The 24,619-nt window shown below is 45.9% G+C and overlaps 1 protein-coding gene across 2 annotated transcripts in view; it reads right to left on the bottom strand.

The window, feature by feature from the left end:
* The window catches only part of LOC132782164 (protein tweety homolog 3), a 168,252-nt gene that overhangs the window by 29,771 nt on the left and 113,862 nt on the right, over nucleotides 1-24,619 (bottom strand). For both annotated transcript variants that reach the window (XM_067460633.1, XM_067460634.1), the window contains exons 6-10: nucleotides 23,795-23,867; nucleotides 20,963-21,038; nucleotides 3,950-4,005; nucleotides 984-1,076; nucleotides 755-847 (exon numbers count right to left, since the gene is read on the bottom strand). In XM_067460633.1, the coding sequence (XP_067316734.1) occupies nucleotides 755-847; nucleotides 984-1,076; nucleotides 3,950-4,005; nucleotides 20,963-21,038; nucleotides 23,795-23,867 (391 nt within the window). The remainder of the gene's footprint in view (nucleotides 1-754; nucleotides 848-983; nucleotides 1,077-3,949; nucleotides 4,006-20,962; nucleotides 21,039-23,794; nucleotides 23,868-24,619) is intronic.

Genomic DNA, 24,619 nt, shown 5'->3' with positions numbered 1-24,619 from the left:
CAAAAAGTAGCAAACACTCTACATTTCAATGTATTGTCGAAGGCTTTCATGGCTGGAATCACTAGATTCTTGTGGGTTTTTTCGGGCTATAGGGGCATGTTCTAGAGGCATTTTCTCCTGACGTTTCGCCTGCATCTATGGCAAGCACCTTCATTAGCATTTGAAGGCCTGGCTGAGCCTGGTAAAATCTTTTGTCGAGAGGTGTTAAGATGTGCCTGGTTGTTTCCTCTCTGCTGTTTTGTTGTTGTAATTTTAGAGTTTTTTAATACTGGTAGCCAGATTTTGTTCATTTTCATGGTTTCCTCCTTTCTGTTGAAATTGTCCACATGCTTGTGGATTTCAATGGCTTCTCTGTGTAGTCTGACATGGTGGTTGGTGGTGTGGTTGTTGGTGTGGTCCAGCACACAGAAATGCTGGACCACACCAACAACCACCATGAACAAAACCTCTCAACAAAAGATTTTCCCAGGCTCAACCAGGCCTTCAAATGCTAATGAAGGTGGTCAGTTGAAACATTCACACCTAGCTCCAGCAGAGAAGAGCTCTTTGCCCCACCCCAGCCATTCCACAGATATATAAACCCATTGTCCTAATTCCAACAGACCTCACTACCTCTGAGGATGCTTGCCTAGATGCAGGCGAAACGTCAGGAAAAAATGCCTCTAGAACATGGCCCTAGAGCCCGTAAAAACCCACAAGAACCTACTCTACATTTCATCTCTAACGTATCCAACTGCGATCTTTTGGTACTCACCAAATGGAGACTCCGACAGTCCACCAAGGCAGTCAGGTGCTGCAGGTTGATTTCCGTGGAGTTCAGGACTTCCTGGACTCGATTAAGGTACTCCTGAAAGGAAAGGCATTAAGCAGAAGCTGGATGTAAACAATGGCTTTACTTTCTGAGAATTGTGGAAAATAAAAGCAAGCGGGATCATCAAAGAAGAAAAGAGGGAAGAAAGCCAAAGAACTCCATCATGTTTTACCTTAGAAGTGGGGTATTCCTTGATTGCAGACTTCATGAGATCCAGCACGTCATCCTGCATTTCAACCAGGGCTTTGTGGCTTCCTGATAGCTTCTGCTCAACACAAAGATCAAATCACAATCTTTATGGTGAAGGAAAGCAGCCTTGCAAGCAGTCACTGACTTTTGTTAACCATTAGCGTGAATCCTTGAAACAGCAGCTATACTAATTATTATCACAAACCAGCACAAAAGAGAGTGATGTAAGAGTTAAGAGCGTCATGTCTCAGACTTAAGAGGAGAACCCCAAATTCAAATTCCCTCTTGGCCATGAACTTCCCTGGATGACTATAGGGAAGTTAGTCTGAACGGCATTGTTGGGGTTCAGCCTGATCCTGATCTGTGTGAACAGGATTCTCTGATAGTTTTTCCAACTGAGCAAGCTCTCCCTGACCCTGACAGTGTGGAATGTGTTGTTGATGCAGAGGTCAGCGGCGATGAAAATGAAACTCAACAGCTGGAGGAAAATGTTTTGAAAGCTAGCCGTGATATCACTAGCCGTGATATCTCTCCACCTGGGGTTTTTAATGAGGACCGAAGAGAACAGATAGTTAAGAGACAGAAATGTTTCCCAGTTTCTACGAAGGTCACATCATTTACAGGAGAGACAGGCCCAGGCTTCAAAGTCAAGGGGCGTTTCAAAAAATAGCTTCTTTGGTTTAAGAGGCCTCCTGCCGGGTGCCTCTTTAGATCAAGCAACGTTTGGGACTGTGGCTGTGCCTTGGCAGAATTCCTGTGTTTCATGGCCGGTAATCCCAGAGGCTTGTAGTTATCAAGTTCATGGTTAGTAAAAGGCTAACAGGTTCCTGGTTCTTGTATTGTGGCTTTTGAAATTTTGCTCAAGTTCAGAGATTCTACTGACTGTTGTGTTTTTCTGTGGCTTTTTGACTTTGCATTTACCTTTCTTTTGTAATCAATTTTTCATCAATAAACAAGGATTGCTTTTCCTACAGTCCAGTGTGGTGGATTTAATCTTATGGTCTCGTTTCTTGAACTGGGATGCAACAGTCATTACTGCGATGATAATAGGAGAATTCTGTATGAAACTCTGCACTCCTTGACCCAAGTGTAAGTCAATGAGACCATGAAAAACAACAAACAACATCATTTAATTTCAAATTTCTGGGTTCTGCTATATGCATATTAGGCTTGTGCAATCTGGGTAAACCTTGACCCATTTCGTGTCCTTTTTTTTGGTGGCGGCCCCGATCCATTTTTGGGCAGCTTCCCGAAATCAGGAGGGCACATATCTGTTTTCGCTCTGGGATGTCAAAAGATCCATTTTCTATTGGCCCACTATGGGGGGGGGGGGCTTCCCAAACTCCCCCTCCCATCAATTTTAGTCATTTAAGCTGTTTCTACTCTAGAGGAGAGGCGATCGGCTGCAGGCATGTGTGCATTTTCTGGGCCTGCATGCCACACATACACTCTTTCCAAGGCAAAGAGGCTGCTCACAAAAAGCAGGCAATGAGCTGAGATCGGCTCCTGCTTGCTTTTGTGAGGAGATGATTTTCGTACTGGGAGAAGGCTTCCTGTTATGTGCTCCCAAAGGTAACGAAAGTAATGAAAGAGCGGATATGTTGGAGCTCAGCCTGTGATTGTGTTTCAGGATCAGGGTGCTTTGGATGTGGGGAGTGATGTCAATGAGTTTCAAGATGGCAATGGTTGGGTCAATGATACTGATGCAGAGAATGACCAGTGTAGCTGGTCATGAGAATGTCCCTGAAGTGCTACCAGGGAGTTTCCATGATTTGGGGTTTGAAAACAGCTCGGCACCTGGTCCAGCTGCAGAAATTAATGAGCAAATAGATAGATGGGAGGAGATTAGTTAAAACAGAAAAGCCGAACAGTGGCTTCAGGGAATCTCAGCTAAAGCGAAACCAATTTCTGAGTGCTTGGGATAGCTTAACAAGGGGATAAAAGTTCCAAGTACAGGAAATGTAGTCAGATGAAGCATCGTTTGGAATCAAGTCAAGATCTCATCCTTGTTTCATGGAAGCCTTGCTTGGAAAATTCATATTTAAGTGCCCTTTATTTTATATTCATGCCTTGGCTGGGGTGGGGCAAAGAGCTCTTCTCTGCTGGAGCTAGGTGTGAATGTTTCACAAAAGATTTTCCCAGGCTCAGGCAGGCCTTCAAATGCTAATGAAGGTGGTCAGTTGAAACGTTCACACCTATCTCTAGCAGAGAAGAGCTCTTTGCCCCACCTCAGCCATTCCACAGATATATAAACCCATTGTCCTATTTCCAACAGACCTCACTACCTCTGAGGATGCTTGCCATAGATGCAGGCGAAACGTCAGGAGAGAATGCCTCTAGAACATGGCCCTATAGCCCGAAAAACCCCACAAGAACCATCTGTGGAATGACCAGGGTGGGACAAAGGACTCTTGTCTGCTGGAGCTAGGTGTGAATGTTTCAACTGACCACCTTCATTAGCATTTGATGGCCTGGCAGTGCCTGGGGGAATCTTTTGTTGAGAGGTGATTAGATGTCCCAGATTGCTTCCTCTCTGTTGTTTTGCTGTTGTGATTTTGGGGGTTTTTTTAATACTGGTAGCCAGATTTAGTTCATTTTCATGGTTTCCTCCTTTCTGTTGAAATTGTCCACATGCTTGTGGCAGCCACAAAAACAAAGTTTCTGGAGTAGAGCAACAACCTTGCAAAGTAAGTACTGCACAAATAAACAGGAAATAACACTTTCAAAACAAGATTTTTTTTCCAAATGTTGTTACATAGTGAGTCAGACACAATGCAGTGGAACAGCAATTCCTGTTCTATCTTGTTCATTATCTCGCATCTCTCTGGACTCTTTTTGAAATCAGTCCTCCAACGCTAAGAGAGACTAACCTTCTGACTTACTGTTACGGCCGCCAGGCGTGTCAAAGCACAGCTTAGAGAAAGAACTGTGTGGGTTGAAAGAACTCACCTGCTGAAAGGGATTTGGGTAGCCAGTACTGCACGCAAGGTAATAGTTCAGGGTATCTGTCAAAAAGAAGACAAAAAGGAAAGGAAGACAATCAAGGATCCACGTCTGCCTCTGGATACACCTCGTTATTCCTCTAATGACCAAAAATATTGTTCTGACAAATCTGCAAAAGAGGATTGATCTAGAAAAACTTCCCAACATAAAATGAGTTGTTAAGGTTGCCTTGACACGCAACATCTCCCTACAAAAGTCATGAAATGCATCAGATTAAAAATACCTAACTCCCTTTCAAAACTAACCACCTGTAATTTATTTATCCTGCGACTATTTTGGAGGAGTCCGTCTAAATTATCACATGTAAAAGGTGACACCCATCTCTTGGCTACCTTTTGACACCCATGAAGCCACCTCTGGGGTAGATTTGTGTGTGAAAAAGATCTTGGGAGACCTCGTGGACAACAAGTTAAACATGAGCCAACAATGTGATGTGGCGGCAAAAAAAGCCAATGGGATTTTGGCCTGCATCAATAGGAGTATAGTGTCTAGATCTAGGGAAGTCATGTTACACCTCTATTCCGCTTTGGTTAGACCACACCTGGAATATTGTGTCCAATTCTGGGCACCACAATTCAAGAGAGATATTGACAAGCTGGAATGTGTCCAGAGGAGGGCGACTAAAATGATCAAGGGTCTGGAGAACAAGCCCTATGAGGAGCGGCTTAAGGAGCTGGGCATGTTTAGCCTGAAGAAGAGAAGGCTGAGAGGAGATATGATAGGCATGGTTAAATATGTGAGAGGAAGCCACAGGGAGGAGGGAGCAAGCTTGTTTTCTGCTTCCCTGGAGACTAGGACGCAACGGAACAATGGCTTCAAACTACAAGAGAGGAGATTCCATCTGAACATGAGGAAGAACTTCCTGACTGTGAGAGCCGTTCAGCAGTGGAACTCTCTGCCCTGGAGTGTGGTGGAGGCTCCTTCTTTGGAAGCTTTTAAACAGAGGCTGGATGGCCACCTGTCAGGGGTGATTTGAATGCAACATTCCTGCTTCTTGGCAGAATGGGGTTGGACTGGATGGCCCATGAGGTCTCTTCCAACTCTTTGATTCTATGATTCTATGATTTCCAAGGCATGTATGTTCATGTTCAGGTACCTAATTCAGGCCTATTATTTTAAAAATGGTGCTCATTTAACTTCACACGCACAAGAAAAGCACACATCTGCATTTTAGATGGATTAGGGATCAGCTGGTTTTCCCTGTAATCGGCAGTAAGAGCGCCTAATGCTTCGGAGAGCTTCTGTTCAACCATTTCAAAGCTCCTTGCTTGAGCGGTGATGGCACGATCGTCAGCATAGATGAAACTCTCTATCCCTTCTGGCAGTGTAAATGTTAAACATTGTTGGAGCAGGCATGTTCCCCTAGGCAGGCCGTTCTTCTGTTTTCACCATCTGTTTCTCTGACCCTGGGACTCAACAAAAAAGCTCCTGTTTTGTAGCAGATTGCAAAGGAAGGAATCCTACTGGAGAATTGCAGCATACTCAAATATCTGGGAGTCACTCTGGACCGTGCTCTGACTTACAAAAAGCACTGCTGGCACAACCTGGAGATCACAACCAGACACAGTGTAGACATCTGCCCCTGTACTTTGCTACTCTGCTGCTGAAAATGCATGCCCTGTGTGGAAGACATCTCTCCACGTTAAAGCAGTGGATGTGGCTCTTAATGAGATATGCCGCATTATCACAGGATGTCTATGCCCTACACCACTAAAGAAGGAACCCCCAGTGGCGCAGTGGGTTAAACCCCTGTGCCAGCAGGACTGAAGACCAACAGGTTGCAGGTTCGAATCCGGGGAGAGGCGGATGAGCTCCCTCTATCAGTTCCAGCTTCTCATGCAGGGACATGATAGAAGCCTCCCAAGGATGATAAAAAACATCAATTCATCCGGGTGTCCCCTGGGCAATGTCCTTGCAGACAGCCAATTCTCTCACACCAGATGCGACTTGCAGTTTCTCAAGTTGCTCCTGACATGACAAAAAAAGAAACGCTAAAGAAATTATTCTGTTTAATTGGTATTGCACCACCTTACATCCGTCGAGAAATTAGCAACCAATAATGAAAGACCAAGGCATTGACATCTCTGGCCCATCTTCTGTTCAGATATCAGCCAGCATGCTAATGCCTTAATCAAGAAATAGCTTCCTAAGATCTACAGAGATAGTCGCAGGAACACCTTAGCAAGCAAGAGTCCAAAGGTGGCAGGCTAAAACCCAGAATTTTAATCCATGGCTGATACCAGATTAGAAATTTCCTCCTGGGCACCCAGAAGACTGGGTGACTTGGGAGGTGCTGAACGGACTGTACTCTGGCACCACGTGATGTTAGAGATAACCTTCAGAAATGGAGCTACCAAGTGGAGTCCATAACATGTGCGTGTGGAAAACAAACCGCAGACCACTTACTACAATGTAGTTTGAGCCCTGCTACATGCACAATGGGAGGACCTTCTCACAGTGACAACAGAGGCACTCCAAGTTGACAGTTTCCAGACAAAGGAAATCTAATATAATGCCAATTTTTTAACTTTACTTGTGTTTTTAAATACATTATAACTGTATCCTCAATTAGCTTCTGACATGATAAATAAATACATACATGCACAAGAAGGCTTCTACAATATGAATCCACAAGGCTGCATGCAGGGGGCACCACTGAAATGTTTTCATTGTTTACCAATAGAGAAAAGAGATTCTTGCCAAGTGTCAGACCTTAGATTCAAACCATAAATTCAGTTTCTTATAGGAGATCTGCTCTCTGACCTGAATTCCTTAGTGTTACTTAGACTCCATCAACATATAAAATCCATATTATCTGCTTTGAACTGGATTACATGGCAGTATAAACTCATATAATCCAGTTCAAAGCAGATAATGTCGGGCAAGTGAGGGATACAAAAAGGAAAGCCACTGAGCAGAGCTGGACATATTTTCCCCTCCTGACACTGCACTCACCATTAATATTGCATATACTTTCTCTTACGTGTATGGAAGAACCGGCTTGGCCCTGCATGCTAGCAAGTCAACCCAACAGCCGTTATTTATAATTCATTAGCCCACTTCTGGACAGCTTTCGGCTATGCTTTCCATTTAATTTTTCTATTTGGAGTAACTTGCATCTGCAGCTGAACCATTAAACAGCATTAAAAAAGGGGGGGGGGATTATCAGCATACTTTCCACATTGGCAAAAGGATTATGCCATGAATGTACCCCTCCTCGCTCAGATTTGACATAGAGAAAGTACTGTATATACTCAAGTATAAGCCCCCCTCAGTTTATACTTGGGTGAGGGTCCTGGCGGGAAGGCATGGGACTGAAAGAAAGGCTTCTTTCAGCCCCATGCCTTCCTGCCAGGACCCTCACCTCTCAACACAGCAACTTAGCACTCCTTTCCTCACGCAGTGCGTGCATTCCTCTTCTCCTCTCTCGGCACAGTGCACACCTTCTTCTCCTCTTTTTTTTATGCAGTGTGCGCATTCCCTCTCCTCATTTGCGCAGCACCCACCTTCCTCTTCTCTTTTCTCACACAGCATGTGCCTTCCTTCGTCTTCTCCCCTCTCGGCTCAGTGGGCACCTTCCCCTTCACCTCTCTCGGTGAAGTGCACACCTTCCTCTCCTCCTCTATCGTTGCAGCACACACCTTCCTCTCCTCCTCTCTTGGCACAATGCGCGCATTTTCCTCTCCTCCTCTAACACCTTCCTCCCCTCTTTTCTCATGCAGCGTGCACCTTCCCCATCTCCTCTCAGCACGGCGCACACCTTCCTCTCCTCCTCTCTCGGTGCAGCACATGTCTTCCTCTCCTCCTCTCTAGGCACAGTGCACACCTTCCTCTCCTCTTTTCTCACACAGCGTGTGCCTTCTCCTCCTCCTCACTTGGCACAACGCACACCTTCCTCCTCTTTTTTCATGCAGCGTGTGCATTCCCTCTCCTCCTCCTTTGCGCAGCACCCACCTTCCTCTCCTCTTTTCTCATGCAGCATGTGCCTTCCTCTTCTCCCCTCGCGGTTCAGTGTGCACCTTCCCTTTCTCCTCTCTTGATGCAGCACACACCTTCCTCTCCTCCTCGCTCGTTGCAGCATGCGCCTTCCTCTCCTCCTCTCTTGGCACAATGCGCGCACCTTCCTCTCTTCTTTTCTCACGCAGCGTGTACCATCCCCATCTCCTCTCTCAGCACAGTGCACACCTTCCCCTTTTCTCATGCAGCACGTGCCTTCCTCTTCTTCTCTCTCAGCTCAGTGCGCACCTTCCCCATCTCCTCTCTTGACACAGTGCCCACCTTCCCCTCCTCTTTTTTCATGCAGCATGCACATTCCCTCTCCTGCTCGTTTGCGCAGCACCCACCTTCCTCTTTTCTCACACAGCATGCCTTCCTCTTCTCCTCTCTCGGCTCAGTGTGCACCTTCCCCTTCTCTCTCGGCGCAGTGCACACCTTCCTCCCCTTCTCCCTTGTTGCAGGACGTCCCTTCCTCTCCTCCTCTCTTGGCACAATGTGTGCACCTTCCTCTCCTCCTCTAGCACCTTCCTCTCCTCTTTTCTCACACAGCGTGCACCTTCCCCATTGCCTCTCTCAGCGCAGCGCACACCTTCCTCTCCTTCTCTCTCGGTGCAGCACGTGCCTTCCTCTCCTCCTCTCTCAGCAGAGTGCGCACCTTCCTCTCCTCTTTTCTAACGCAGCGTGTGCCGTCTTTCCTCCTCTCTCGGTGCAGCACGTGTCTTCCTCTCCTCCTCTCTCAGCAGAGTGCACACCTTCCTCTCCTCTTTTCTAACGCAGCGTGTGCCGTCTTTCCTCCTCTCTCGGTGCAGCACGTGCCTTCCTCTCCTCCTCTCTCAGCAGAGTGCGCACCTTCCTCTCCTCTTTTCTAACGCAGCGTGTGCCTTCTTTCCTCCTCTCTCGGTGCAGCACGTGCCTTCCTCTCCTCCTCTCTCAGCAGAGTGCGCACCTTCCTCTCCTCTTTTCTAACGCAGCGTGTGCCTTCTTTCCTCCTCTCTCGGTGCAGCACGTGCCTTCCTCTCCTCCTCTCTCAGCAGAGTGCGCACCTTCCTCTCCTCTTTTCTAACGCAGCGTGTGCCTTCTTTCCTCCTCTCTCGGTGCAGCACGTGCCTTCCTCTCCTCCTCTCTCAGCAGAGTGCGCACCTTCCTCTCCTCTTTTCTAACGCAGCGTGTGCCTTCTTTCCTCCTCTCTCGGTGCAGCACGTGCCTTCCTCTCCTCCTCTCTCAGCAGAGTGCGCACCTTCCTCTCCTCTTTTCTAACGCAGCGTGTGCCTTCTTTCCTCCTCTCTCGGTGCAGCACGTGCCTTCCTCTCCTCCTCTCTCAGCAGAGTGCGCACCTTCCTCTCCTCTTTTCTAACGCAGCGTGTGCCTTCTTTCCTCCTCTCTCGGTGCAGCACGTGCCTTCCTCTCCTCCTCTCTCAGCAGAGTGCGCACCTTCCTCTCCTCTTTTCTAACGCAGCGTGTGCCTTCTTTCCTCCTCTCTCGGTGCAGCACGTGCCTTCCTCTCCTCCTCTCTCAGCAGAGTGCGCACCTTCCTCTCCTCTTTTCTAACGCAGCGTGTGCCTTCTTTCCTCCTCTCTCGGTGCAGCACGTGCCTTCCTCTCCTCCTCTCTCAGCAGAGTGCGCACCTTCCTCTCCTCTTTTCTAACGCAGCGTGTGCCTTCTTTCCTCCTCTCTCGGTGCAGCACGTGCCTTCCTCTCCTCCTCTCTCAGCAGAGTGCGCACCTTCCTCTCCTCTTTTCTAACGCAGCGTGTGCCTTCTTTCCTCCTCTCTCGGTGCAGCACGTGCCTTCCTCTCCTCCTCTCTCAGCAGAGTGCGCACCTTCCTCTCCTCTTTTCTAACGCAGCGTGTGCCTTCTTTCCTCCTCTCTCGGTGCAGCACGTGCCTTCCTCTCCTCCTCTCTCAGCAGAGTGCGCACCTTCCTCTCCTCTTTTCTAACGCAGCGTGTGCCTTCTTTCCTCCTCTCTCGGTGCAGCATGTGCCTTCCTCTTCTCCTCTCTCAGCTCAGTGCGCACCTTCCTCATCTCCTCTCTTGGCGCATCTCACACCTTCCTCTTCTCCTCTCTTGGCACAGCATGTGCCTTCCTTTCCTCCTCTCTTGGCACAATGATTGCCTCCCTCTCCTCCTATATCAGCACAGTGCGCACCTTCCTCTCCTCTTTTCTCACGTAGCACGTGCCTTCCCCTCCTCCTCTCTCAGCACAGTACACGCCTTCTCCTCCTCCTCTCTCAATGCCAGTCTTTCCCACTTTTCCTTACATACAGCATTTTCTCCAAAATGTACAGTTAAAATAAACTATGGCAATTATTGGAAGGATACATAAGCACATTTATAATGAAGAAGGTTAGAATGATTTAATCAGAGTTGAACAGTCTCATCTTAAATTACAATTTTATGTAAATATTCAAAAACATTTAACCTACTGAGGCCTCAATTAATGTAATTTTATTGGTATTGCCTTTTATTTTGAAATTGACTAATAGCTGCTGTTGCATTTCCCTCTTTCGGCTTATACTTCAGTCAATCCGTTTTCCCAGTTTTTTGTGCTAAAATTAGGCTCCCTGGCTTACATTCAGGTTGGCTTGTACTCGAGTATATACGGTATGTGACACAATCTGGTTGTGGCGCAGCTGGTTGGAAGTCAGCTGCATTAAAATCACTACTGAAAAGTCATGAGTTCGAAGTCAGCCCAAGTCAGAGTAAGCTCCTAACCATTTGTCTAGCTTGCTGTCGACCTTTGCAGCCCAAAAGACAGTTCATAGAATCAAAGAATCAAAGAGTTGGAAGAGACCTTATGGGCCATCCAGTCGAATGCCCCACCAAGAAGCAGGAATATTGCATTCAAATCACCCCTGACAGATGGCCATCCAGCCTCTGTTTAAAAGCTTCCAAAGAAGGAGCCTCCACCACACTCCCAGGCAGAGAGTTCCACTGCTGAATGGCTCTCACAGTCATGTTCAGATGAAATATCCTTTCTTGTAGTTTGAAGACATTGTTCCGCATCCTAGTCCCCAGGGAAGCAGAAAACAAGCTTGCTCCCTCCTCCCTGGGGCTTCCTCTCACATAATTATACATGGCTATCATGTCTCCTCTCAGCCTTCTCTTCTTCAGGCTAAACATGCTCAGCTCCTTAAGCCACTCCTCATAGGGCTTGTTCTCCAGACCCTTGATCATTTGAGTCGCCCTCCTCTGGACACATTCCAGCTTGTCAATATCTCTCTTGAATTGTGGTGCCCAGAATTGGACACAATATTCCAGGTGTGGTCTAATAGAGGAATAGAGGTGTAACATGACTTCCCTAGATCTAGACACTATGCTCCTATTGATGCAGGCCAAAATCCCATTGGCTTTTTTTGCGGCCACATCACATTGTTGGCTCATGTTTAACTTGTTGTCCACGAGGACTCCAAGATCTTTTTCACGCATACTGCTCTCAAGCCACGTGTCCCCCATTCTGTATCTTTGCATTTCATTTTCTGCCTAAGTGGAGTATGCACCTATCAAGTGGGAAATTTAGGTACCACTTATGAAGGGAGGCTAATTTAACTAATTTACAATGCCATAAAAATCTCCAGCAGTGTCCAAAAGAATGAGGAAGTACTCCATTGGTATCAAGTGGACAGTGAAGCAACAGCTCCCCCGGTGGCCGGAATTCGAGCATTCTCCTATGAAGCTGGAAAGTTAAATAGCCTTTGTGTGTTTATCAATATATGTTGTGTGTCTATGGCATTGAACGTTTGCCATGTATATGTGCATTGTGATCTGCCCTGAGTGAGAAGGGTGGAATATAAATACTGTAAATAAATACATAATCCCAGTCAGATACAGAAGCCTGATTGTGTTTTATTACCAAGCTCTTTAGTAAGACCGAATGAGGATGTGCAGTGAGCAAAAAGGGCCTGAACAACCTTCACACCCGCAACACCAGGATGCTTGCTCCCCCCCCCCCCCCGCCCAAGCAACACGCAATGATTATCCGATCCGTGTTCTCCTCTGCTAGCTTTATCAGAGTTAATGAATTCTAGATGAGCTGGGTATGTAACATCCCAGCCTCCGTTCCCATCTCCGCCTCGTTCCACCGCCTTCCCTCAAACCATGGCATGCAGAGGAACAATAAAGAAGCTCATCTCCGAACTGACAAACAGAAAGGATAATTATACACTTAATCCGATTATCTCTGTGCCATTGACTCTGCTGCTAGATTTGAAAAATGCCAACATAATTTTGGTATTTTTTTAAAAGATGCTCCAGTTCCTGTTATGCATGTCTTGTTGTTTTTCGAGAGGATGTTGGGAAACGTCACACTAGATTCCAATTAAATAGGAGCCTCCATATATCAAGCATGATTATCCCGGGTCCCAATGTCATCTGAAAGGTCACAAGGATCGGTTTTGCAGGGTTGCAATCAAGACTCCCCAATTTATGTCCCTGGCTATGAAAAACAAGCTCTGTTTCTGTGGGTTTTTTTCCAGACCTTGTTTAAAAGCTTCCAAAGAAGGAGCCTCCACCACGCTCCGGGGCAGAGAGTTCCACTGCTGAACGGCTCTCACAACCAGGAAGTTCTTACTCATGTTCAGATGGAATCTCCTCTCTTGTAGTTTGAAGCCATTATTCCATGTCCTAGTCTCCAAGGAAGCAGAAAACAAGCTTGCTCCCTCCTCCCTGTGGCTTCCTCTCACATATTTATACATGGCTATCATATCTCCTCTCAGCCTCATCTTCTTCAGGCTGAACATGCCCAGCTCCTTAAGCCGCTCCTCATAGGGCTTGTTCTCCAGACCCTTGATCATTTTAGTCGGCCTCCTCTGGACACATTCTAGCTTGTCAATATCTCCCTTCAATTGTGGTGCCCAGAATTGGACACAATATTCCAGGTGTGGTCTAACCAGAGCAGAATAGAGCATGGGTAGCATGACTTCCCTAGAAGTCTTAGGAGCCCCTTTGGCAGAAAAGGCTGGAAGGCCATCTGTCGGGGGTGCTTTGAATGCAATTTTCCTGCTTCTTGGCAGAATGGGATTGGACTGGATGGCCCACGAGGTCTCTTCCAACTCTAGGATTCTATGATTCTAAGGCTGAAGATCTCTCCGCCTGTCCTTCTCTTCCTTTTTGGAAACAGATGGCGAATCCTCCCACCAAAAGACTTATTCCGCTGTGATTGGCCGGCCTCCCAGCCATGGGGAGGGCTGTTTCTGAGACCCCAAGTGGGGAGGAGAGAGCAGGCATGCTCAGCGCATAGCAAAATGGTGTGCAAGTGCGGGGTGAGGGAGAGCATGTGAGGCTGGAGGGAGGCTTGCACTAGCAAGTCCCTTCAAGGCATGGGAGTTCTGTATGGGAAGTATCATGGGAGGAGGGTTCAGAATGCTCTTTGATATTTGTTGTTTATTCATTCGGTCACTTCTGACTCTTCATGACCTCAAGGACCAGCCCATGGCAAAGCTCCCTCTCGGCCGTCACCACCCCCAGCTTTTTCAGAGTCAAGCCAGTCACTTCAAGGATGCTATCCATTCATCTTGACCTTGGTCGGCCCCTCTTCCTTTTTCCTTCCTTTCCCCCCAGCATCATTGTCTTCTCTAAGCTTTCCTATCTTCTCATGATGTGGCCTAAGTACTTCATCTTTGCCTCCACTGAGCAGTCGGGCTTTATTTCCTGATGTAGGTGAACTATACATCCCAGCAACTATGACTCCCAAATGTCAAGGTCTATTTTACCCAAACTCCACCAGTATTCACATTTGGGCATATTGAGTACTCGTGACAAGTTTGGTCCAGATCCATCATCGTTTGAATCCACAGTGCTCTCTGGATGTAGGTGAACTACAACTCCAAAAACCCAAGATCAATTCCCACTAAACTCTTTTGGTATTTTCTGTTGGTCATGGGAGTTCTGTGTGCCAGGTTTGGTTCAATTCCTTCGTTGGTGGAGTTCGGAATGCTGTTTGATTGTAGGTAACTATAAATTCCAGCAACTACAACTCCCAAATGTCAAGGTCTATTGTCCCCAAAACTCCACCAGTATTCACATTTGGGCATATTGACTACTCGTGCCAAGTTTGGTCCAGATCCATCATTGTTTGACTCCACAGTGCTCTCTGGATGTAGGTGAACTACAACTCCAAAAACCCAAGGTCAATTCCCATTAAACTCTTTTGGTATTTTCTGTTGGTCACGGGAATTCTGTGTGCCAAGTTTGTTTCAATTCCATCATTGGTGTAGTTCAGAATGCTCTTTGATTGTAGGTGAACTATAAATCCCAGCAGCTACAACTCCCAAATGTCAAGGTTTATTTTCCCCAAACTCCACCAGTGTTCACATTTGGGCATATTGAGTACTCCTGCCAAGTTTGGTCCAGATCCATCATTGTTTGACTCCACAGTGCTCTCTGGGTGTAGGTGAACTATAAATCCTAGCAACTACAACTCCCAAATGTCAAGGTTTATTTTCCCCAAACTCCACCAGTGTTCACATTTGGGCATATTGAGTACTCGTGCCAAGTTTGGTCCAGATCCATCATTGTTTGATTTCCACAGTGCTCTCTGGATGTAGGTGAACTATAAATCCCAGCAACCACAACTCCCAAATTACAAAATCAATCCCACAACCCCACCAGTATTCAATTTTGGACATAACGGGTATTTGCACCAAATTTGGTCCAGTGAATGAAAATAGATCCTCCATATCAGATATTTACGTTATGATGCATAACAGTAGTAAATTTACAATTATGAAGTAGCAACGAAAATAGTTTTATGGTTGGGGGGTCACCACCACATGAGGAACTGTATTAAGGGGTTGCGACATTAAGACAACACAATGCAAGTATGGTATTAGAAAATGTCTTTCTCTACAGCAACTCAGGGCAAGGACAGTCTCAGAGATCTGAACCCAAGTGGTAATCCTTAAACTCAAACATAGCTGGCCTTGCACATTCCAGGGAAGGTATGTCAGCCTAGTTTTCCTCTCTTCTGAATGCTTTTCAAGTTACCTTAATTCATCAATTCTTTCTGGCTCTGTTCATTGCCAAATCCCAGTGAGAGCCTCAGAGAAATGGCTCTCAACATCTGGTCTTCCAGATGTGTTTCAGACTCCAGGTCCCAGATGCTCCAGTCAACACAGACAATGGTCAGGGATTCTGGGAATTGAAACCAATCTGGACAGCCAAGTGTTGAGAAGGACAGGTTGCTTACCTAGTAATCATCACTGAAATCACACAACTGGGTGTTACTGCGCTTGCGCAGGACTCAATGGATCTTTGCAAAGACTTAGTGTTAAAGCGCAGCTGTGTGATTCACAGAGACAACAAAGAAGGATCCCTGCTTCAGATTGCCTCCAGAATCTACTCAATTCTAAGGCCAAAACCAGCTTTTTCTTCCTCTTCTGGTAATAGCTTGGCTTTTCCTACTCCAAAATAGTAAAGTAAAGGTAAAGGTTTCCCCTGACATTAAGTCTAGTCATATTTGACTCTAAGGGGAGGGGGGGGGGGTGCTCATCTCCATTTCTAAGTTGAAGAGCCGGCATTGTCCATAGACACCTCCAAGGTCATGTAGCCAGCATGACTGCATGGAGCAACATTATCTTGCCGCTAGAGTAGTACCTATTGATCTACTCACATTTGCATGATTTTGAACTACTAGGTTTGCAGAAACTGGGGCTAACAGTGGGAGCTCACCCTGCTCCTCAGATTCGAACTGCCAACATTTAGGTCAGCAAGTTCAGCAGCTCAGTGGTCAGACCTCACAACCTCAGAGGATGCCTGGCATAGATGCAGGTGAAACATCAGGAGAGAATGCTTCTGGAACATGGCCATACAGCCCAGAAAACTTACAGCAACGCAGTGATTCTGGCCACGAAAGCCTTCGACGATACAGTTTTAACAAGAGCCGCTTGTGAAGAAAACATGAAAACTATACTTGTATCACCAAAAGGAGTGAGGCTGGTCTTTTCCTCAGAAACGCTGGATGAATAGTATTGTTCCTGTCAATCTCATGCCCTTCCAGACAGACTAGATGAGTGCTTCTCAACCTTGGGGTCGGGACCCCTGGAGGGGTCACGAGGGGGTGTCAGAGGGGTCACCAAAGACCATCACCGACAGTATTTTCTGGTGGTCTGTGTGGGAAGTTTGGCCTAATTCTATCATTGGTGGGTTTCTGGATGCTCTTTGTTTGTAGGTGAACTATAAATCCCAGCAACTACAACTCCCAAATGTCAAGGTCTATTTTCCTCGAACTTCACCAGTGTTCACATTTGGGCATATTGAATATTTGTGTCAAGTTTGATCCAGATCCATCATTGTTTGAATCCACAGTGCTCTCTGGGTGTAGGCAAACTACAACTCCCAAACTCAAGGTCAATGCCCACCAAACCCTTCCAGTATTTTCCGTTGGTCGTGGGAGTTCTGTGTGCCAAGTTTGGTCCAATTCCATCGTTGGTAGAGTTCAGAATGCTCTTTGAATGTAGGTGAACTATAAATCCCAGCAACTACAATTCCCAAATGACAAAATCAATCCTCCCATCCCAACCCCACCAGTATTCAAATTAGGGCCTATTGGGTATTTGTGCCAAATTTGGTCCAGTGAATAAGAATACAGCCTGCATATCAGATATTTACATAACAATACATAACAGCAGCCAAATTACAATTATGAAGTAGCAATGAAAATAATTTAATGGCCGGGGTCACCACAACATGAGGAACTGTATTAAGGTGTCACAGCATTAGGAACGTTGAGAACCACTGGACTAGATTAACTCATAGCTAGGCTATTAAAATCTTAAACCAACTCTGGAGTCGTTTTCCTTCCAAAACAACTCCTTTTCTACAGTTATACAAAGGATGAACAGTCCTGCCATTTGGACTCATATACAGAGGCTAAGCATATTTGAAGCTGCAAGGTCGTTCAGTACTAATCAAGTTGGCCAGTTGTAACATTCACACTTGCCTCCAACAGACAAGAGTTCTTTCTCCCAACCTGGATATTATTCCACAGATATGTAAACCCATTAAACCCCACTTGCCTTGGTTCTAAGAGGTTCACAACCTCTGAGAATGCCTGCCATAGATGCAGGCGAAATGTCAGGAGAGAATGCTTCTGGAACATGGCCAGACAACCTCGAAAACTCACAGCAAGCCAGTGATTCCAGCCATCAAAGCCTTCAACAACTCACTAAGCATATTATTAAAATAAAACCTGACAAACTCTTCAGGGCTCTGATAGGATCCTGTGCAAACTTCATTGCCATTGCTTGCTTAGCCGAGGAATGGCTTTGCAATCGGCACTCGCCTCTTCCCCTCCCTGCCTGAAACACAGTTGTGTCAAATGGACTGTTTCCTAGCGAGAGCCAAATTGAAGGCATCATTCATCCGCTCCCTTCCTCAGGCGAGATTAGGTGAGACAAAGCCCAAGAGAGCACATTACTTGGGGAAGGTGTTCAATTACCTCTTTTGTCACATGTGTCAAGAACCGCTGCTACTAAGCCTAATAAATGACCACAGAGAGGTTTGGTTTCCCAAGGCTAAGCACAGCTGAATGCTGGGTTTATAGAGAGAGCCCGAGGCAGGAAACCCTCCATTTTAGCACCTGATGGAGTGTGTTTATGAACATCTGTGCAGCGTACAGAGGGATTTCAGTATCCTCCTTTTTCGATCCTAATTTCTCCAAAACACTGGAAGACATTTTAAGAGAGTCATAGATTCAAATGTGATCCCTTTCTAATTTCACTTCGTCTGGAAAAACATGGTCAGCACCAAATGCACATTGCATGGCTTTCCAAAAAGAAAAATACTTATAGAATCATAGAATCAAAGAGTTGGAAGAGACCTCATGGGCCATCCAGTCCAACCCCATTCTGCCAAGAAGCATGAATATTGCATTCAAATCACCCCTGACAGATGGCCATCCAGCCCCTGTTTAAAAGCTTCCAAAGAAGGAGCCTCCACCACACTCTGGGGCAGAGAGTTCCACTGCTGAACGGCTCTCACAGTCAGAAAGTTCTTCCTCATGTTCAGATGGAATCTCCTCTCTTGTAGTTTGAAGCCATTGTTCCATTGCGTCCTAGTCTCCATGGAAGCAGAAAACAAGCTTGCTCCCTCCTCCCTGTGGCTTCCTCTCACATATTTATACATGGCTATCATATCTCCTCTCAGCCTTCTCTTCTTCAGGCTAAACATGCCCAGCTCCTCAAGCCGCTCCTCATAGGGCTTGTTCTCCAGACCTTTTATCATTTTAGTCGCCCTCCTCTGGACACATTCCAGCTTGTCAATATCTCTCTTGAATTGTGGTGCCCAGAACTGGACACAATATTCCAGGTGTGGTCTAACCAGAGCAGAATAGAGGGATAGCATTACTTCCTTAGATCTAGACTCTATGCTCCTATTGATGCAGGCCAAAATCCCATTGGCTTTTTTTGCCGCCACATCACATTGTTGGCTCATGTTTAACTTGTTGTCCACGAGGACTCCAAGATCTTTTTCACACGTACTGCTCTCGAGCCAGGCATCGTCCCCCATTCTGTATCTTTGCATTTCGTTTTTCTTGCCAAAGTGGAGTATCTTGCATTTGTCACTGTTAAATTTCATTTGGTTAGTTTTGGACCATCTCTCTAATCTGTCGAGATCGTTTTGAATCCTGCTCCTGTCCTCTGGAGTCTTGGCTCTCCCTCCCAATTTGGTGTCATCTGCAAACTTGATGATCCTGCCTTCTAGCCCTTCATCTAAGTCATTAATAAAGATATTGAACAGGACCGGGCCCAGGACAGAACCCTGCTGATGGCACTCTGCTCATCACTTCTTTCCAGGATGAAGAGGAAGCATTGGGGAGAATCACCCTCTGGGTTCGTCCATTTAACCAATTACAGAGCCACCTCACCGTAGTTTTGCCTAGCCCACATTGGACTAGTTTCCTTGCCAGAAGGTCATGATGTCAAGGAAAAATACCAGTTCATGCTTTTTTGTGTTCTTAAAATGTTAATTGCACTAACCATGTACAATACGACTCTGTCATACTACACATGTCCTCGCTTTAACCCAGGAATGGGCAAACTTGGGCCTTCCCTTCAGGTGTTTTGGACTTCGACTCCCACCTTTCCAAACTGTCTCAGGCCCCTTCCATTTCCTTTTCCTAATGAAAGGGCCTGAAGCTGTTAGGAATGGTAGGAGTTGAAGTTCAAAACACGTGGAGGGGGGATACAAGTATGCCCATTCCTGCCTTAACCCATCATTTTCAATCTACGAGGGTTATCTGGAAAGTAAGGTTACAAGGCACATAGCTCTCACACGGAATTTCCTTGGGGATAGTAGGTCTCATTTCTGTGTAGCAGCAAACCAGCAGAAACGAACGAGCAGTACCAGTCGTCAGTAGCTCATCAACTGGCATTGTGGAGAAAGTTAGAGATGAGCGTTCCCATTTCGTTTCCCTCCAATTGCAAAGTTCACGCTGTACAAGGGATATCCAGAAAGTAAGATTACAAGGCACGTAGCTCTCGTGGGGAATTTTCTCAGGGGAAGTTGGTATCACTGCTGTGTAGCAGGAAGCCAGCGGAAGTCAACGAGTAGTGCCAGTTGTAAGTAGCTCATCAACTGGCGTGGTGAAAGTTAGAGATGAGCGTTCTCATTTTGTTTCCCTCCAATTGCAAAGTTTGTGCTGTACGAGGGATAACCGGAAAGTCAGGTTATAAGGCACATAGGTCTCATGGGGAATTTTCTCAGGGGAAATTGGTATCACTTCCATGTAGTGGAAGCCAGCGGAAGCAAACGAGCAGTGCCAGTTGTCAGTAACTCGTCAACTGGCATTGTGGTGAAGGTTAGAGATGAGTGTTCTCATTCCGTTTCGCTCCAAGTGCAAAGTTTGTGCTGTACAAGGGATATCCGGAAAGTAAGGTTACAAGACACGTAGCTCTCGTGGGGAATTTTCTCTGGGGAAGCTGGTCTCACTGCCATATAGCGGGAAGCGAGTAGAAGCAAACGAGCAGTGCCAGTCATCAGTAGCTCATCGACTGGCATTGTGGTGAAGGTTAGAGATGAGTCTTCTCATTCCATTTCCCTCCAAGTGCAAAGTTTGTGCTGTACAAGGGATATCCAGAAATTAAGGTTACAAGGCACATAGCTCTCATGGGGAATTTTCTCTGGGGAAGTTGGTCTCACTGCCATGTACCAGGAAGCCAGTAGAAGCAAACGAGCAGTGCCAGTCATCAGTAGCTCGTCAACTGGTATTGTGGTGAACATTAGAGATGAACATCCTCATTCCATTTCCCTTCAAGTGCAAAGTTTGCACTGAAATATACTACCCAAATGCTAAGGGCATGAACGCCGCTGTGATTCACAGTGGAATCATTTCAGTCTTTGGAGATGACATAATGTCAAGACAGCATGTGACCAAATAGGTACGGAATATATTGTGAGACCATGAAGAAACTTTGCAGAGCAATCCAAAACAAACATTATGGGATGCTGACGGCGGGAGTCTGTCTCTTTCATGACAATGTGTGTCCGCACACCTCTTGTGCAACACCAGAGTTGTTGACTTCCTTTTGTTGGGATGTTTTAAGCCCCCTCTCTCACAGCCCCAATCTCACACCCACTGACTATCACCTGTTCACTAAATTGAAGGAACACCTGGGTGGAAAACACTTTCCCAACGACGAGGCAAAAATCGAAGTGGCGAATTGGCTGAAAAGGGCGGAGGGAAACTTCTATGACACATACATCAAAACCTTGTCCCACAGATGACAAAATGTATTGAACAGAATTGTGATTATGTGGAAAAACAATGTCATACCTATTCTACAATCCATGTAAGTTTCATTAAAATATATTCATTCTTTGTATTTTAAAATAATCTTGAAACCTTACTTTCTGGATAACCCTTGTAGTTCTCTGTGTCTTTGTTTTCTATACACAAATGACAAAGCTACTGCTATCAGAGTAATGCCTGGAACTTGTCCCTTATGAGTGCTGGCCTAAGAGCCCTTACCAGTAGTGAGCACCGCGTTATCCTCCGCCACTTTGGAGATGTAGGCATCAGGGTTAACACAAAAGTCACTGGAACCCTACAGAAGAACACAGAAGCAAGAAAAGAAATGTAATCATCATACATATCAACAGCACTCTCTTTTGTAAAAGCTATAGAAGCTTTCATTTTAGGAAAGCAAAGCAAAATAACCAGACCACAAATGTCCAATTTGTACCTTGGCTATCTCCAAACATGATGAAAACCTGTGTATTTGAATGTTTCCCCTTAACACAGATATTGTCCCTTTACAATTATTCAGTCACAAGTCTGATTTACAAAGCTGATTTACAAAGTCAGCTCTATTCCTGAAGACCATGGCTAGTTTTATAATTTCATTGCCAACTCGCAGATACTTTAGAGGAGAGAGCTACCAAAAATATCCAGTGTTCAGCGATCAAACTATCCAAAGTTTTTTGCACACACAAAATTAAACTTGTATTGGAGGATTACATGAGTTTTCTGTGCAAGAAGGACAGGTTGCTCGCCTGTAACTGTATTTTTTCAAGTCCCTGAATTCACACAACTGGGTAATTTGGCTTTGACCCTTTTGAGGAATCAACAGAGAGCAGTTGCTTTCACAGGTTCAAGGACCTATTCTCGGGAAGGAAGACTTTGTTGAGGAGGGAATCGAAAATGGAGGTGAGGCCATGGATGGAATGAATGGGCATCAAGTGGGATTTCTCCAGGTTAGCTACAAGGCGAATGTCCCACAAATGATGAAGTGTGAAGTCTATGTTCTCTTGCAAGCTGGCCACTAACCGAGTGATGAGAAGCCAATCATTAACATAGGGGTGTAGTATGACTATTGGTTTTTACTTTTTAGGTAAACAGCTACCTCTGCCATCATCCTTCGTGAACACTCTTGGGGTGGTTGAAAGACCAAAGGGCAAGACCCAAAACCGATGTGTGCAGTTCTCCAATCAATCAAAGAAGAGTGTGTCAGAGTCCCCTAGATGGCTTTTGTAATTTGCCATGTAGGCCACATAAATTGAGATGAGGACCAGCAGATCAGCACCAGCATTGTCTGTAGCCTCCAACAATTCCTCTTCTGTACATGAGGCAGGGCACAATGGACAAGCATACAGATGCGGAGTTGTCTGTTCTGCTCCACAGTCACACAAGGTGTTGGATTCTTTTAGGTAGTGCCATTTTGCCAGGTTGTCTTTGGATCTGCCCACTCTGCTTCTGAGTCTGTTCAGGGACTTCCAAGTTGCCCATTCTTGGTTTGCCCCTGGAGGAAGACCCTCGTGGGGGACCATCCAATTGGGATTTCTTGGTTTAGCTGCCCAGAGGGATACCCTTGCAGTTGCTGGGGGGGGGGGGAGTGCCAAGAGGAGTGGTAGTTCTCATAAAACTTTTCCTTGATTGGAGTCTACTGGGAAGAGGCTGGTAATCATGTAGTGGATGGCTTTCACAGTGTTCAACCTTGTTTCTCTCACAATTAGCAGCAACTTCCCATTGCACATCGGGGGGGGGGGGGGGGGGGAGAGGCGGACGATACCAGCTAGCTTGTAGAGTTTACCGACAGGTGTAGGTTTAAGACATCCTGTGATTATTCTGCATGTTTCATTCAATGCTATGTTCACCTGCTTTGCATGGGCAGACCTATGCCAAACAGGTCAGGCATACTCAGCAATAATAATAATAATAATCATCATCATCATCATCATCATCATCATCATCATCTATATTTATACCCCACCACCATCTCCCCCAAAGGGAACTCAGGGTGGCTTACATGAGGCTTAAAATAAAATAAGAATTACAATAAAATGAACAAGGCCAGGGCTGATGTTCTTACTAATTTTGGGTCTGCACCCCACATGCTGCCAGTAAGTTTCTGCAGGATGTTATTGCGTGCAGCTACTTTGTGCTTGATGTTCAAGCAGTGTTTCCTATATGCTAAGGTTTTGTTTTTTTTGTCGTGTCAGGAGTTGCTCCTGTTGTGAGAGAATTGGCCGTCTGCAAGAACGTTGCCCAGGGGACGGCCAGATGGTTTGATGTTTTTATCATCCTTGTGGGAGGCTTCTCTCATGTCCCCGCATGAGGAGCTGGAGCTGATAGAGGGAGCTCATCTGCCTCTCCCCGGATTCGAACCTGCGACCTGTCGGTCTTCAATCCTGCTAGCACAGGGCTTTAACCCACTGCGCCACCGGGGGCTCCATATATGCTAAGGTGACATGGAGATATTTAGGATGGAAACAATGTTCAAGCTTTTGACCTTCCCAGGTGACTTTCAATTTCCTGTTGGCTTCACTCCTATTGATGGAGGCCAAAATACCACTGGCTTTTTTTGCCGCCGCATCACATATTTAACTTGTTGTCCACGAGGACCCCAAGATCTTTTTCACACGTCCTGCTCTTGAGCCAGGCATTGTCCCCCAGTCTGTATCTTTGCATTTCATTTTTTCTGCCTAAGTGGAGTCTCTTGCATTTGTCACTGTTGAACTTCATTTTGTAAGTTTTGGCCAATCATCTCTCTAATCTCTTTTGTTAGTTCTGGCCAATCATCTCTCTAATCTGTGAAGATCATTTTGAATTCTGCTCCTGCCTTCTGGTTATTGCCAAAACATTTCTGTCTAGTGATTTAAGAAGGTTCCTTCCAGTACTTTGCTCAGGTGCAGATTACCCAGTTGTGTAATTCACAGAGACCATGAAGGAGAATACTATATTTTCGAAGAGGGCAGCCAAATGAAAACCCCATAGTCCACACCCTCCAAAAAAAAGGAAAACAATGAGGGCAATCCAGCCCAGGGAAAAGTTCAGCAAAAGTGTTGTCCCCAAGGCACTTACCACCGCAACAGCCAGCTCCAGACCCAGGGAAGCCCAGCTCACGACAAGGGCGAGAACCCCGAGAAGACACACTCTGCAGAAAGAGAAGGAAACACAGAATCGTCTGGCAGGCGTATCGGCTCCAGTTCTCATGCCTTAATTGTCAATGAAGAGTATAATTCAGAGTTCAAAGCAGGACAGAAGAGGGGAAACTAGCAATCAATTTATCCTTCTGTAACTGGCAATTTGAAGAAGGAACTGCTCAAGTAAAAACCCTGTCGTTATTCAAATCTGCAGCAGACAGGGAGCGGGTTCTTTGCAAGAGAACCGCTTATTAATAAAACAGATGCTTGTCAGAAAATATGAACAAAGCCAAGAGCACTGCAGTTTGTGCGTTTCAAACCCTTCATAGCTCAAAATGAGACTCAATTGCTCCTCCCTTTCTGCATCTGTATTTATTTATTTATATTTATTTACTATACTTGTGTACCGCCTTTCTCAGCCTGATCAGCAACTCAAAGCGGTTACCTGTACTTAGTGAGCCCCCAGTGGCGCAGCAAGTTAAACTACTGAGCTGATAAACATGCTGACCGAAAGGTCAGTGGTTCGAATCCAGGGAGTGAGGTGAGCTTCTACTATTAGCCACAGCTTCTGCCAAACTAGCAGTTTGAAAACATGCAAAATGTGAGTAGATCAATAGGTACCGCTTCGGTGGGAGGCTAACAGAGCTGCATGCAATCATGCTAGCCACATGGTTTGATTCTGGGAGCGGAGTGAGCTCCTGCTATTAGCTCCAGCTTCCACAAACCTAGCAGTTTGAAAGCACGCACATTTGAGTGAATCAAT

The sequence above is a fragment of the Anolis sagrei genome, chromosome X, assembly GCF_037176765.1.
Source record: "Anolis sagrei isolate rAnoSag1 chromosome X, rAnoSag1.mat, whole genome shotgun sequence".
NCBI classification, from domain to species: domain Eukaryota; kingdom Metazoa; phylum Chordata; class Lepidosauria; order Squamata; family Dactyloidae; genus Anolis; species Anolis sagrei.
The sequence above is the reverse complement of the archived record's forward strand: the minus strand, read 5'-3'. Positions and strand labels throughout refer to the sequence as shown.